At 50.4% G+C, this 14,970-nt stretch overlaps 3 protein-coding genes across 8 annotated transcripts in view; 1 reads left to right on the plus strand and 2 right to left on the minus strand.

Moving 5' to 3' along the window:
- Nucleotides 1-10,801, minus strand: part of LOC113744041 (zinc finger protein 845-like) — a 28,057-nt gene extending 17,256 nt beyond the window's left edge. The window contains exon 1 of the mRNA XM_027287006.1: nucleotides 10,161-10,801. Coding sequence (XP_027142807.1) covers nucleotides 10,161-10,446 — 286 coding nt within the window. The 5' untranslated portion in view covers nucleotides 10,447-10,801. The remainder of the gene's footprint in view (nucleotides 1-10,160) is intronic.
- Nucleotides 1,027-7,738, plus strand: LOC104939468 (gastrula zinc finger protein XlCGF57.1). Of its 6 annotated transcripts, none has more exons than XR_003463535.1 (4): nucleotides 1,027-1,327; nucleotides 4,322-6,130; nucleotides 6,731-6,790; nucleotides 7,261-7,738. XR_003463535.1 is itself a non-coding variant. In XM_027286641.1 (3 exons), the coding sequence occupies exons 1-2, from the start codon at nucleotides 1,258-1,260 to the stop codon at nucleotides 5,800-5,802; spliced, it is 1,551 nt and encodes a 516-aa protein (XP_027142442.1). In that variant the 5' UTR covers nucleotides 1,027-1,257; the 3' UTR covers nucleotides 5,803-5,810; nucleotides 6,731-7,738. The 6 variants fall into 6 exon arrangements, 3 of the variants coding, with proteins under 3 accessions (XP_027142442.1, XP_010754318.3, XP_027142443.1); XR_003463536.1 differs by having other exon boundaries at nucleotides 4,322-5,810; XR_797733.3 differs by having other exon boundaries at nucleotides 6,731-7,738.
- A 57-nt stretch (nucleotides 10,802-10,858) lies between the features above and the next one.
- LOC109141925 (zinc finger protein 32-like) lies at nucleotides 10,859-14,394 on the minus strand. The gene is made up of 2 exons (XM_027286647.1): nucleotides 13,982-14,394; nucleotides 10,859-12,374 (listed from the first exon to the last, which is right to left on the minus strand). The coding sequence occupies exons 1-2, from the start codon at nucleotides 14,265-14,267 to the stop codon at nucleotides 11,236-11,238; spliced, it is 1,425 nt and encodes a 474-aa protein (XP_027142448.1). The 5' UTR covers nucleotides 14,268-14,394; the 3' UTR covers nucleotides 10,859-11,235.
- Nucleotides 14,395-14,970: the final 576 nt, after the last annotated feature.

Here is a 14,970-nt window from a genome sequence, read left to right on the forward strand (position 1 = left end):
ACAACAGTTGTCGGATAGATAGCATGCTAAACGGCAAGCTGGACCCTGCCGGGTCACGGTTTCGGGTCGGGTCGGTTCTGGTCGTGTCTGGTCGCCTGTGACTCTTGGCTCGGTGGAAATGTCCGAACTTCCCGAATCTGACCGGTTCGTTCAAACGGGCGGCTGTTGGACGGCCACGAGACGTGACCTGATTGGACACTTCGACGCGTTGGTTTCCGGATACGAGACGGAGCTGGAGCGGCAGGCGGAGGCTGCTGTGAGGAGCTGATGAGCAGAAGGAGCTGAAGGAGCCCCGGGAAAACAGGCCGCGGAGCCAGGGTCAGTCCACCGCGCCGCCCCGCTGACTGATGCTTAAGCTAACGTTAGCTCAAGCCCCGCCCACTGCCTGTTAGCCGCAGCTAGCTCGTTAGCTTCTGTTTCATTTTGTTCTGAAGTGTAATGTTTTACTTAGAGTAATCTGATTACAACTGTACTCAGATTACAACCTGTACTCTGTTACACCTGTACTCTGTACCCACCTTGTACTCAGATTACACCTGTACTCAGATTTACACCTGTTACTCTGTTTACCACCTGTACCTCACGCTTGCCCCTGTCCTCTGTTCCATATCTTGTTTCTGTTACTCATTGCACCTAGACCTTACTCCGCTTGCCACCCTTGGACGTTGTTCCATGTCCCCTGATTACTACCTGTTATTCCTGTCCAACCGTCTCAAGCATTGCACCTGTACCGCGTTCCGATCCTGTGTACAACCGATTTACTCTGTCACAACCTACTCTGCTTTGCCGGACCTGTACTCGATTACCTGTCTCATTGTCCACCTGTACTCAGCTTGCCCCTTTACTAGATTTACCCACCTTGTGAGGAGGAGGAGGAGAGGAGGTGAGGAGAGGAGGAGGAGAGGAGGTGAGGAGAGGAGAGGAGGAGGAGGAGAGGTGAGGTGAGGAGAGGAGAAGAGGAGGTGAGGAGAGGAGGGGAGAAGAGGAGGTGAGGAGAGGAGGGGAGAAGAGGAGGTGAGAGGAGAGGAGAGGAGAGGAGAGGAGGTGAGAGGAGAGGAGGGACACCTGAGAGGGGATTTGAACTGTCGCATGCAGAGTGGACAGGTGTCCATGAACGCATCATTTGGTCACCAAACAGGCTTTTATTTTGAAACTGGTCCCGGAAGTACTCGTCTCTGCCCCGCCGTAACGATGTGATGTGTTCGGAGCGAAGCTGCTCGGTAAATCGGAACCAAACCCGCCGTCAGTTCGAGTTAAATGGAGATGGACCGACACCGGAACCGGCTGGACGTGGCTCTGAAACCGGAAGCGAAGCTCCGAGCGGAAGGTCGGTGCTTTGACTGCGCGGCTCCGCTAACGGTGCTAAGCTAACATCACACAGCTAGCTGCTGCTAAAAGAGGCGCCGGGAGCGCGCCTCGTGCACGCGAGGAGTCCTCATTAACGTTAATTAACGGAGCTGCGTGAGTACAGCAGAGTAATCAGATTACACTGGAAATGCTACATTACAAGTCAGCAGACTACCAAAATAAAAGCATCATGGTCACGTTAGCTCTCACTTCCTGCTGCAGCTCAGTTTACTTCCTGTTCCTCCTCACTCTTCTGGTCCGGGTCGGGTGGGTCGGGTCGTGGCAGGTTCTCCACCTCAGCTGACTCAGCAGAATCAGCTTCAGGTTCTGCTCTGAGCTGCTGACCCAATCTCTGCAGAGGATCCAGACCTCGCAGATCACGACTCAGCTCTGAACCACAGCGGCCCAGTACTGCTGACACCGACCCGGCCCGAGGGTCCAACTCAGATCATTGTTAAACCTTGAGACACTCCCTGTGAATATTCAGCCTGTTTATTACAGTCAGTCAGGGCGTTACAGTGTCGTTACAGCGTTGTTACAGTGTCGTTGTTACAGTGTCGTTGTTACAGTGTTAGTGTCGTTACAGTGTCGTTACAGTGTCGTTACAGCGTCGTTACAGTGTTGTTACAGTGTTGTTACAGTGTTACAGCGTCGTTACAGTGTCGTTGTTACAGTATCGTTACAGTGTTAGTGTTGTTACAGTGTTGTTACAGCGTCGTTGTTACAGTGTCGTTACAGTGTTAGTGTTGTTACAGTGTTGTTACAGCGTCGTTACAGTGTTAGTGTTGTTACAGTGTTACAGTGTTGTTACAGTGTCGTTACAGTGTCGTTACAGTGTCGTTACAGCGTCGTTACAGCGTCGTTACAGTGTTAGTGTTGTTACAGTGTTACAGTGTCGTTACAGTGTCGTTACAGTGTCGTTACAGTGTCGTTACAGCGTCGTTACAGCGTCGTTACAGTGTTAGTGTTGTTACAGTGTTACAGTGTCGTTACAGTGTCGTTACAGCGTCGTTACAGTGTTAGTGTTGTTACAGTGTTACAGTGTCGTTACAGTGTCGTTACAGTGTTGTTACAGTGTTAGTGTTGTTACAGTGTTACAGTGTCGTTACAGCGTCGTTACAGTGTTAGTGTTGTTACAGTGTTACAGTGTCGTTACAGTGTCGTTACAGCGTCGTTACAGTGTTAGTGTTGTTACAGTGTTACAGTGTCGTTACAGTGTCGTTACAGCGTTGTTACAGTGTTAGTGTTGTTACAGTGTTACAGTGTCGTTACAGCGTCGTTACAGTGTTAGTGTTGTTACAGTGTCGTTACAGCGTCGTTACAGTGTTAGTGTTGTTACAGTGTTACAGTGTCGTTACAGTGTCGTTACAGTGTCGTTACAGTGTCGTTACAGTGTTAGTGTTGTTACAGTGTCGTTACAGTGTCGTTACAGTGTTACAGTGTTGTTACAGTGTCGTTACAGCGTCGTTACAGTGTCGTTGTTACAGCGTTAGTGTTGTTACAGTGTTGTTACAGTGTTGTTACAGTGTTGTTACAGTGTTGTTACAGCGTTAGTGTTGTTACAGTGTTGTTACAGCGTTAGTGTTGTTGTTACAGCGTTACAGTGTTGTTGTTACAGCGTTACAGTGTTGTTACAGCGTTACAATGTTGTTACAGCGTTACAATATTGTTAGAGTGTTGTTAGAGTGTTGTTACAGTGTTGTTACAGTGTTGTTAGAGTGTCGTTACAGCGTCGTTACAGTGTCGTTGTTACAGCGTTAGTGTTGTTACAGCGTTAGTGTTGTTACAGTGTTGTTGTTACAGTGTCGTTACAGTGTTGTTACAGTGTCGTTACAGTGTCGTTACAGCGTCGTTACAGTGTTAGTGTTGTTACAGTGTTACAGTGTTGTTACAGTGTCGTTACAGCGTCGTTACAGCGTCGTTACAGTGTTAGTGTTGTTACAGTGTTACAGTGTCGTTACAGTGTCGTTACAGCGTTGTTACAGTGTTAGTGTTGTTACAGTGTTACAGTGTCGTTACAGCGTCGTTACAGTGTTAGTGTTGTTACAGTGTCGTTACAGCGTCGTTACAGTGTTAGTGTTGTTAGTGTTACAGTGTCGTTACAGTGTCGTTACAGCGTTGTTACAGTGTCGTTACAGTGTTAGTGTTGTTACAGTGTCGTTACAGTGTCGTTACAGTGTTACAGTGTTGTTACAGTGTCGTTACAGCGTCGTTACAGTGTCGTTGTTACAGCGTTAGTGTTGTTACAGCGTTAGTGTTGTTACAGTGTTGTTGTTACAGTGTTGTTGTTACAGTGTTGTTACAGTGTTATTACAGTGTTGTTACAGCGTTAGTGTTGTTACAGCGTTAGTGTTGTTGTTACAGCGTTACAGTGTTGTTGTTACAGCGTTACAGTGTTGTTACAGTGTTGTTACAGCGTTACAATGTTGTTATAGTGTTGTTACAGTGTTGTTACAGTGTTGTTATAGTGTTGTTATAGTGTTGTTATAGTGTTGTTATAGTGTTGTTACAGTGTTGTTAGAGTGTTGTTACAGTGTTGTTGTTACAGTGTTAGTGTTTTTACAGTTACTGCAATGAGTTACTGATTGGTCATGTGACTTGTAAGAAGTGTGAGTTGATTGGTCAAAGATTCAGAGGCAACTAATCACTGAGAATCACTCAGAACCACGGAGCAGGTTCTGAGGTTCAGGTCCTGACCGACCTATCTTCAGGCTGTGCAGTCTGTCTGACGTCCACAGGGGTCGGCTGCTCTGATCGTATAGAGTCCTATGGACAAATTAGGATTTTCAGATCTGATCCAGGTTCTGTTCCTGCTTCCACTCTAATGTTTAAAAACTGATTTTAGTTTCTGAGACCGGACTGGACTGGACAGGACCGCCTGCCGGCTCCACACTCTCTCCATATATGGGCACTTCTCCGTGCTGTCAATCAAAACGTTGGTCATTTCATTAATGAGGCTCTCTGTCTGTTCCAGCTCTGCCTTCAGACGTCCGCAAAGTGATCGTCGGTGAAGAAGAGCAGCAGGAGTGGAGCCCCGGTCCGGATCCAGTAGAACCTCCACACATAAAAGAGGAGCAGGAGGAGGCATGGAGCGGTCAGGGGGAGGTGACATCATTTCCTGTCCCTGTGAAGAGTGAAGATGATGATGAAGATAAACCTCAGTCCTCACAGCTTCATCACATGGAAACAGAAGATGATGGAGAGGACTGTGGAGGACCAGAACCAGACAGAACCTCAGATCCAGACCGACGTTTAGAGACTGAAGACTCGTCTGAGACGGAGGTCAGTGATGGAGAGTGGGAGGAGAGCCGCGAATCTCCGTCAGCACTCAGCTCCATGAGGAGCCTCCTGGCCGTGGAGAGGTCGTTCAGCTGTTCAGAATGTGGCCAAAGGTTCGGCCGCAAGCCACACCTGAATGCGCACATGAGGATCCACACGGGGGAGAAACCCTTCAGCTGCTCCTTCTGCGGGAAAAGGTTCTCTCAGAAGGGAAACTCCATCAGTCACATGAGGCTGCACACGGGAGAGAAACCCTTCAGCTGCTCCGTGTGTCACAAACGCTTCAGGTACAGCGGCGACGTCAGCCGACACATGAGGATCCACACGGGGAAGAAACGCTGCAACCGCAACGTCAGCGACTCCATCAGCAAGGACATTCACACAGAATCAGAACCAGACAGACCTCCAGACCCAGTCAGTGATGATAACCCTCCAGCTGAGCCTGAAGTCGGCGACGACGGCTTGATCAAAGAGTCGTATCGCTGCTCCGAGTGCAGCCGAACGTTCTGCCGCCGCGACCACCTGATGAGTCACATGAGGACGCACACGGGAGAGAAACCGTTCAGCTGCTCCGTCTGTCAGAAACGCTTCAGCTGCAGCGGGAATATCCTGGCTCACATGAGGATACACACCGGAGAGAAACCCTTTGAGTGCTCCTTCTGCGGGAAGAGCTTCAGTCAGAAGGGAACTCTGCAGCTCCACATGAGGATCCACACGGGGGAGAAACCTTTCAGCTGCCCCTTCTGCGACAAACGTTTCGCTCATAAGCGCCGCATGACACTGCACATGTCGGTGCACACGGAGGAGAAACGCTTCAGCTGCACCGCGTGTGATAAACGTTTCACGTGGTACACGCAGCTCAAAACACACAAGTGTGTTGGCGAGTCGTCACAGCCCCGGCCGAGCCAGGCAGAGAAAAAAGTTCCCGCCAAAGAGACGTTCAGCTGCAGCGAGTGCGGGAAAATGTTCAGCCTGAAAGGAAACCTGAAGACTCACATGAGGATCCACACGGGGGAGAAACCCTTCAGCTGCTCCGTGTGCGGGAAAGGCTTCAAGCAGAACGTTCACCTGACGGAGCACAAGACCATCCACACCGGAGAGAAACTCTACAAGTGCAGCGTGTGCGGGAAAGGCTTCAATAAGAAACTGCTCCATAAAAACCACACCTGTGTTTGATCTCACAGGTAAAGACCAGCAGGGGGTGACTGTCAGCGACTCAATCCTCCATGATTTGTACTTTATGTAGTTCTCTGTGTACTCTGTATGTAGTACTCTATGTAGTACCCTGTGTACTTTCTGCTGTAGCGCCCGTCATGAACTCACCTCGACCTCTTCAGCTCAGAGCTGGTGGAGACGTGTCCGACACTCACAGTACACTGACTGTAGACAGGACAGACAGGGTGGACACAGTGATGGACGAGGACGGAGACAGATGGAGACAGACAGAGACAGGCGGAGAATCAGCCATGTTACACTTGAACTTCAGCAGTGACATCACAAACAGGTAAAATAAAAGATGTGTCCGTCAAACATGAAACATGACTCAGCTGTTTGACAGTTTAAAATAAAACATGACTCAGCTGTTTGACAGTTTAAAATAAAACATGACTCAGCTGTTTGACAGTTTATGATGAAACATGACTCGGCTGTTTGACTGTTTATGATGAAACATGACTCAGCTGTTTGACTGTTTAAAATAAAACACGACTCAGCTGTTTGACTGTTCACAATAAAACATGACTCAGCTGTTTGACTGTTTAAAATAAAACACGACTCGGCTGTTTGACTGTTCACAATAAAACATGACTCGGCTGTTTGACTGTTTAAAATAAAACATGACTTGGCTGTTTGACTGTTCACAATAAAACACGACTCAGCTGTTTGACTGTTTATGATGAAACATGACTCGGCTGTTTGACAGTTTACGATGAAACATGACTCAGCTGTTTGGTCGCTCAGGACAGCTCACAGACAGAGCGCCCCCTGCTGGACGTGAACAGTCAGATCTGCTGCATGAACACGTTGAATCTGATGATGTAACAGAGGTCACATGGTTCATTAATAAATGTTTAATGAACACTGACCGCTCTTGTCTGTCCAACAGTCTGATGACAGGAAGCAGCTCAGCCAATAGCAGGCCTCCACGGTCACAGCTCGTCATCAGGTGCGCTTCAATACGCTGAAACAAATATGTAGATTAATGATGTCACATTACCATGGCAACATTACTGTAAAGTGTGGAGTGGAGGCGCAGTGTTGTGCCGGAGCTTCACACAGAACACGTTTAACTTACTTCAATTCATTAAGTTTATTTAGTTTAAATTAATTTAGTTTGATTTAATTTTGTTTGTAGTAAACTCTGAAGTCCTTCAAACGACCAGAAAACGTTAAACTGACAAACAAGTCTGTAAAGAAGCAACTACAACAGTACAGTCAGCGCGTTCTCTGCTCGTTCTCTGTACGTTCTCTGTACGTTCTCTGCTCAGTCCACTCTCTCTGTTTCCACAAACACAGCGTGATGCAGCCGTGGAAGAAAACAAAGATGATCAACAGAGTTAATGTTAGACTAACGTTAGAGTAACGTTCAGGTTAGATTGTGTGGGCTTATAAACTCCATGAATTTTACATCATCAGGTCGTCCACTCATCAGAAGATCGGCGGTTCGATGCCCTCCAATCAATGTCGAAGTGTCCTAAGACCCCGAAGCAAGAAACTGAACCCGAACTGTGTGTGTGTGTGTGTGTGTGTGTGTGTGTGTGTGAACGAGATATGTCCTGTAAAGCGCTTTGAGTGGTCGGAAAACTAGAAAGGAGAAATATAAGTACTGTCCATTTACCGTTGATGATGTCATCAATCAGCTGTTCAGGTTGGACACAATGTAACGTTAATCTAACGTTGTTCAGAGGTTGTGCTGCAGACTGAGCTTTGAACAAAGAAACTTTACGGACACCAACGATGGTCTTTGATCTTTAATTATCAGCTGATTGATGTGAGACAGGAAACATGAGATCAGTAATGAGTCATGAACCAGGATATGACATCATGTGTCTGTACATTATTTTACAGTCGGTGTTCATCATGATGAAGCTGCAGCTGATGAGACGTGATGACGTGAAGCCAGCCGTTTGTTTCAGCTTTGACCTGCAGAGGACACGCCGGGTGGAAGAGTCGTCTCTGTTACGTGAACACTGACTCGGTCGGTCACATCGTGTCTCTGTCCGTCTGCCTGTGATATTTCATGTGATTATTAAAACTTTGCCTCCAGGTGAAACTTTTCCCGCACACGGAGCAGCTGAAGGGTTTCTCTCCCGTGTGCGTCCTCATGTGAACCTTCAGGTGTCCACTTTCGGTGAAGCGGTTGCCGCACACGGAGCAGCTGAAGGGTTTCTCTCCGGTGTGGATCCTCAGGTGTTTCCGTAACGAGCCGCTGCACGAGAAGTACTTCATACACACCGAACAACCGTACGGTTTCTCTCCGGTGTGGATCCTCAGGTGCTCCTGCAGGTTTTTCTTACGCCGGAATCTTTTCTCGCACCGAGAGCAGCTGAACGGTCTCTCTGCGTCGTCATTATCTTTGAGACCTGATTCCTGGACTTCAGTCTGAAGATTAGAGAAGTCTGAAGCGGTTGAGCCACGTGTTCGAGGCCTGGCCTCGTCGGTTCGGCCCGGTTCAAGCTGTGACGGCTTGCTGACACACCAGTGTTTCTTCAGGTTGTAACGCCACGCAAATCTTTTGCCGCAGACGCAGTAGAGGAATCTTTTCTCGTCCGCGTGGACGCCCGTGTGGTCGGTCTGCGTGAGGCCGTTCTCACAGAAGGAGCAGCCGGACAGTTTCTCGCCTGCGTGCGTCCGCTTGTGCATCTGCAGATTTTCTTCACCGCAGAATGTTTTCCCGCACTCGGAGCAGATGAACGACTTCTTATCAGACGCAATGTTCACACCTGACGGAGGCCCTCTGGTCTCCATCTCTGGTTCTGAAGAGTCTGAAGTCTTGTCATCAGAATCGGATCCTCCATCAGCTCCTGTCTCTGTCTGTTTGGTGGAGCTGCTGGTTGGAGGTGACGCCTCTCCGTCCTCCTCGGTCTGTGATGACTGGCTGAAACACTCGTGGCTCTTGAGTTCATGTCGCCAGGCGAATCTTTTGTCACAAACGCAGCAGCGGAAGCGGACCTTCCCCGTGTGGCGAGCCATGTGTTGGGTCAGGTAGCCCCGCTGCGTGAACTTGCGAGCGCACACGGAGCAGCTGAACAGGTTCTGTTCAGTGAGGCGTCCTGCGTCGCTCTTCAGTCGGTGGCTGTAGCAGAGTCTTTTGTCGCACTCCGCGGTGCAGCTGCCTGGTTTCTCCCCGCTGTGCGCGCTCATGTGTTGGATCAGGTATTTGTAGATTGTGTATTTCTTCCCGCACACAGAGCAGCTGAACGGTTTCCCGCCTCCATGTTTACTGAACGGTCTCTCACCTGACGGAGCTCTGCTCTCCACCCAGTCATCACAGCTGACCTCGATCTCAGCAACACACAGGTCTGATGTCTTCTCATCAGTGTCAGCTGTTAAATGTTGTTCTGGATCTGAGGTTCTGTCGGGTTCTGGTTCTCCGTCAGCTTCTGTTTCCATGTGGTGAAGCTGTGAGGACTGAGGTTTCTCTTCATCGTCTTCACTCTTGATGACAGCAGCGTCATCCAGACCTGGAAGCTGCTCTGTGCTGCTCCACTCCTCCTCCTGCTCCTCCTGCTCCTCCTGCTCCTCTTTAATGTGTGGAGGTTCTGCTGGGTCCTCCTGGTCCGGAGTGGGGAGAACCTCTTCTTGACTCGCCGTCAGCTGCTGGCCGTCTGCAGGAGACAGACACACAAACATAATTAACGTCTAACACTGGAGGCGGAAGGGGCGGGGCCTACTCCGGAAGTGGGCCGGATGTCTTGAAGTGGGCGGGGCTTGGACTGGTTATTTTAAATTATATTAATTAATGATTTTTATTCACAGGATCAGAACTGAGCTTCAGATCAACAAACTATTCACAGAACAAGTTCTGCAACATTTTCACACCAGGTGTGTGTGTGTGTGTGTGTGTGTGTGTGTGTGTGTGTGTGTGTCTGAATGAACCCACATTCAACAGAACTCTGCTGGTTAATCAGTAACAACGTGAAGCTGAGCGACTGAGGAGAGACAGACAGACAGACAGACAGACAGACAGGTAAACAGACAGACAGACAGATAAACAGACAGACAGACAGACAGATAAACAGACAGACAGGTAAACAGACAGACAGGTAAACGGACAGACAGACAGACAGGTAAACAGACAGACAGGTAAACAGACAGACAGACAGACAGATAAACAGACAGACAGGTAAACAGACAGACAGACAGACAGGTAAACAGACAGACAGGTCGTGCTAACATGTAGCAGTTAGCCCCGTTAGCTTAGCTGCCTCGGAGCTTCCAGCTTCCGGTTTAACGTCAACACCAACAAACCCGTTTGGACCGGAACCTGCCGGTCTCCGGTCTCCGGGTGTCCCCGGTCCGCGGCAGGGACTGACCTGCTCTGTGCAGCTTCACTTCGGGCTTCAGCACGGCCTCGAGCAGCCTCCTCTGGCGGCAGATCTCCCGCTCTGACCGCTCCACTCTGTCTTCGTACTCCGCCACGGTTTCCTCCAACAGACCGACGATCTCCTCCGCAGCCGCCGTTAGCCGCTCGGTGAGCAGCGCTCTCAGCGCCGGGAGTTCCGCCGCTTCTTCTGCTGTTTCCACCCGCAGCAGAAAGTCTTCAGCGGCGGCGCTGATCCGCTCATGGACCGACACCCGCAGCAGCTGCACGGCGCACATTGTCCTGCTTTAGTGGAACAGAACCGAACCGAGGGGGACGGAACCGGAGACCCAGAGACCGCCAACAGTGATCCCTGCTGGACCGGAGGACGAACCCCAACAACAACAAGCACAGAACTATTTTCTTTAATTTGATTTAATTTGATTTTAAATTATTGAATCCTGATCGACGTGTTGACAAACAAACATAAATACTTTATTTTAAAATAAAGATTCTCAGTCACTTTATTTCCTGTTGACATCATCCATCAGCTGACAGGTGTGTGTGACATCACACCATCAGCTGACAGGTGTGTGTGTCTGTGACATCACACCATCAGCTGACAGGTGTGTGTGTGTGACATCACACCATCAGCTGACAGGTGTGTGTGTGTGTGTCTGTGACATCACACCATCAGCTGACCGGTGTGTGTGTCTGTGACATCACACCATCAGCTGACAGGTGTGTGTGTGTGTCTGTGACATCACACCATCAGCTGACCTTGGATCAATAAATCCTGATGACTCACAGGAAGTCACTGAACATCAGGGGACAATGTTCTCTCCTCTGATTGGTCGATGTCTCGCTCACACCTGTAGTTCAGCTAAAGGTGTGAAACACAAACAGGAAACAGGAAGTGACAGAAAGTTACAGACAGGAAGTCAGCCATGAGATCTGTGCAGAAACAGCTCAGTCATGTGACTTCGAGACGATCAGCTGTTCTGATGGAAACACCTGGTCTGGACGGGTCCAAAGCTGGACCCCGGGCCGGGCGGGCTTCACCTCTGACCTCTGACCCGCCTGACTGATCAGGACGCGTTCGTCGCTTCGTTAGCTTCGTGCTGCGTCTTGTCTGTGTCCGCGGCCTCGGCAGCGTGCAGCTTCATGTGTCTCTTCAGGTGTCCGGTGACGGTGAAGCGCTTGGCGCACACGGAGCAGCTGAAGGGTTTCTCCCCCGTGTGCACTCGCATGTGGATCTTCAGACTTCCCTTCTGGGCGCAGCTCTTCCCGCACACGGTGCAGCTGAAGGGTTTCTCTCCGGTGTGGACACGCATGTGTTTGGTGAGGTCTCCTTTCTCGGCGCAGCACTTCCCGCAGAAGGGGCAGCTGAAGGGTTTCTCCCCCGTGTGGACCCGCATGTGTTTCTTCAGGTCCGTCTTCTGAGCGCAGCCTTTCCCGCAGACGGTGCAGCTGAAGGGTTTCTCCCCCGTGTGGTACTTCATGTGTCGGTTCAGGTGTTCTTTGACGTGGAAGCTCTTGCTGCACACGGAGCACGTGAAGGGTTTCTCTCCCGTGTGGATCCGCATGTGTCGGGTCATGTTTCCTCTGCCGCTGAAGTTCTTCCCGCAGAACAGGCAGCTGTACGGCTGCTCGCCGGTGTGGCAGCGCATGTGCGCCGTCAGCGACCCGCTGTCTTTGAAGGACTTCTCGCAGCCCGTGCACGGGAACGGCCTCTCCCCGGTGTGGTCCCGTATGTGTCGGTTCAGATTCCCCTTCAGGCTGAATCTTTTCCCGCAGTACGAACACGGGAACGGCCGCTCCTTCGTTGGCGAGCCCGTCTCACTCTCGGCGGCTTCACCGCTTTTCTGATCCTCCAAACCCGACGCCATTTGGTCCGCTCGTGTCCAATCACAGTCGCTGTCGTCGGTCTCAGTCGAGTCCAGAGAATTGTCTTCACTGAGTGGTTGTAAATGTTGGTCTGGATCTGAGGTTCTGTCTGGTTCTGGTCCTCCATGGTCATCTCCATCAGGTTCTGTTTCCATGTGATGGAGCTGTGAGGACTGAGGTTCCTCCTCCTCTTCCTCCTCCTCCTCCTCCTCCTCCTTCACCTCGTCCACTCCTTGAAGCTGCTCTCTGCTGGTCCAGAGTTCTTCTGGTTCTTCTTTAATATGTGGTGGTTCTGCTGGTTCCGCTGGGTCCAGACTGGGTGGAACCTCTGCAGGACAGACTGAAACACAGAAAACAAAAAGTTCATGTTCATTCATGAATCGACTGAGATCGACCTGACAACATGTAAAACCTCAAACTCAGGTCCAGACAGAACATCATCAGAACCGACCCACAGAACCACGAGGAAGGTGGACCAGGTCTGAGATCAGCTTGGCTCGATCTGTCATGCAGAGTTGCATGATACCCATGGTACCCCGCAGTTTCCGCCCCTCACTGCATGCTACTCCATGTAAACAAACCAACATGGCAACTGACCTCCACAGCTGCTGAATGATTGGCTGTTTGCCTGTCACTGGTGACGTCCGGGGATATGATAGGCTGTTTGCACACGCTGGCTCCGCCCGTCTGTTAGCTGATTGGCTGTTCGTTGTTTCTGCCGGCAAGAACGAACTCCATGAAGACAGCTCCGCTTCCATAGAAACTCGCTTCAGAACAAACAACAAGCTAAAGTTCTGTCTGGCCCAGACGTGCACGGCTTACAGTCACAAACACAAGACAACACGCTCACCATGGCAGAAGCACCGGGCCCGAGCGCCGAGTCTGCCGCGGCGTTGGCGTCAGTGGCAACACTAATTTGTTTCAGTCTAATACTTACTTCACCAGTATTATGTTTATCATGCTCCAAACATTATAAGTAATTAATAAGTATTTATAACTTGTACAAATACACTGCAGTTCATTAGTCTGGTACAGAAGTCTGGTACAGTATCGTGACACTCTGTCTGGTACAGTATCGTGACACTTTGTCTGGTACAGTATCGTGACACTTTGTCTGGTACAGTATCGTGACACTCTGTCTGGTATAGTATCGTGGTTACTCATTTTGGTATCGTGATAACTCTACTGTCATGGCCGCTGCATGAAGACGACTAACTGAGTCAGAACCACGTCGCAGTCCGGTCCAGTTGGTACCTGCTGGAGGGTGAACCGACCTTCTTCCTGTCCTGGGTCACGTGTTTCCTGTTTTATTTTAGAATTCTCATGTCTGGAAATTTACTTCGCTGCCTCAGGGACGCTTGTGTGACTCTTCCAGGACTCCTCCAGGACTCTTCCAGGTTTTCCAGGACTGTATGAGCTGTTGTGGAGGACTGAATGACTGAAGCTCTGCAGGTGACAGCTGATCAGTCACATGACGTCAGTAATAATAAACAATGTTCTGTTGGTGGTTCTGTTGATGGTTCTGTTGGTGGTTCTGTTGATGGTTCTGTTGGTGGTTCTGTTGATGGTTCTGTTCATGGCTCTGTTGGTGGTTCTGTTCATGGTTCTGCTAGTAGTTCTGTTCATGGTTCTGCTAGTAGTTCTGTTGGTGTTTTTGCAGATAATCTGAGCTGACAGAACCAAACAGAACCACTGGCTGTTAGAATAAACTACTTCTCCCATGAGGCCTTGCTGGCGCTGTTGTCTCGGGCTCATGGGAGTTGTAGTTCTTGTTTTCTATCAAAGTATTTGCAGTTTAAACTAATTTTCCCAGCGTTCTTTTCGGCTCACTTGATGACCCAGACCGTCTCGGTTCGGTCCGAACCTTCAGCTTCGTTTGGGCCGATGCTAGCTACCGTTAGCATGCATGCTACCTCCGGGTGTCCCCGGTCAGCGGCAGGGACTGACCTGCTCTGTGCAGCTTCACTTCGGGCTTCAGCACGGCCTCGAGCAGCCTCCTCTGGCGGCAGATCTCCCGCTCTGACCGCTCCACTCTGTCTTCGTACTCCGCCACGGTTTCCTCCAACAGACCGACGATCTCCTCCGCAGCCGCCGTTAGCCGCTCGGTGAGCAGCGCTCTCAGCGCCGGGAGTTCCGCCGCTTCTTCTGCTGTTTCCACCCGCAGCAGAAAGTCTTCAGCGGCGGCGCTGATCCGCTCATGGACCGACACCCGCAGCAGCTGCACGGCGCACATTGTCCTGCTTTAGTGGAACAAAGACAGCGGGACGTAAACACACACAGAGTTCCGCGTCGACGACAGGAGCGACAGGAGGAGAGCGGAGCGGCGGACAGCGCCCCCTGCTGGACCGGAGGAGGACGGACAGGAAGGTCAGGTCCAGTGTTTACCTGTCACCAGTCCAGCATGTCAGCTGACTCGGCCCGGGATGCCAGGAGCCAAACCCGGCAAGAAGAAAACCTTGGTAGGCTGCTGTGTTCACTGTTAGACTGGACACTGCCGGTTCAGAGGTTCTGTTGCTGTGTTCACTGTTAGACTGGACTCTGCTGGTTCAGAGGTTCTGTCGCTGTGTTCACTGTTAGACTGGACACTGCCGGTTCAGAGGTTCTGTCGCTGTGTTCACTGTTAGACTGGACACTGCCGGTTCAGAGGTTCTGTCGCCGTGTTCACTGTTAGACTGGACACTGCCGGTTCAGAGGTTCTGTTGCCGTGTTCACTGTTAGACTGGACACTGCTGATTCAGAGGTTCTGTTGCTGTGTTCACTGTTAGACTGGACTCTGCTGGTTCAGAGGTTCTGTCGCCCAAGCTGAGAACTGAGGTTCCTGTACCACAGGCGTCTATGGACGGACCAGAAGAAGACAGGCAGGTAAACACCAAGTCAGCAGCTTTATGGACATGATGGCAGAGTGAGAAGTAGAGAGTGAAGAGGACGCTGGACGG

The sequence above is a fragment of the Larimichthys crocea genome, chromosome XIII, assembly GCF_000972845.2.
Source record: "Larimichthys crocea isolate SSNF chromosome XIII, L_crocea_2.0, whole genome shotgun sequence".
NCBI classification, from domain to species: Eukaryota; Metazoa; Chordata; class Actinopteri; family Sciaenidae; genus Larimichthys; species Larimichthys crocea.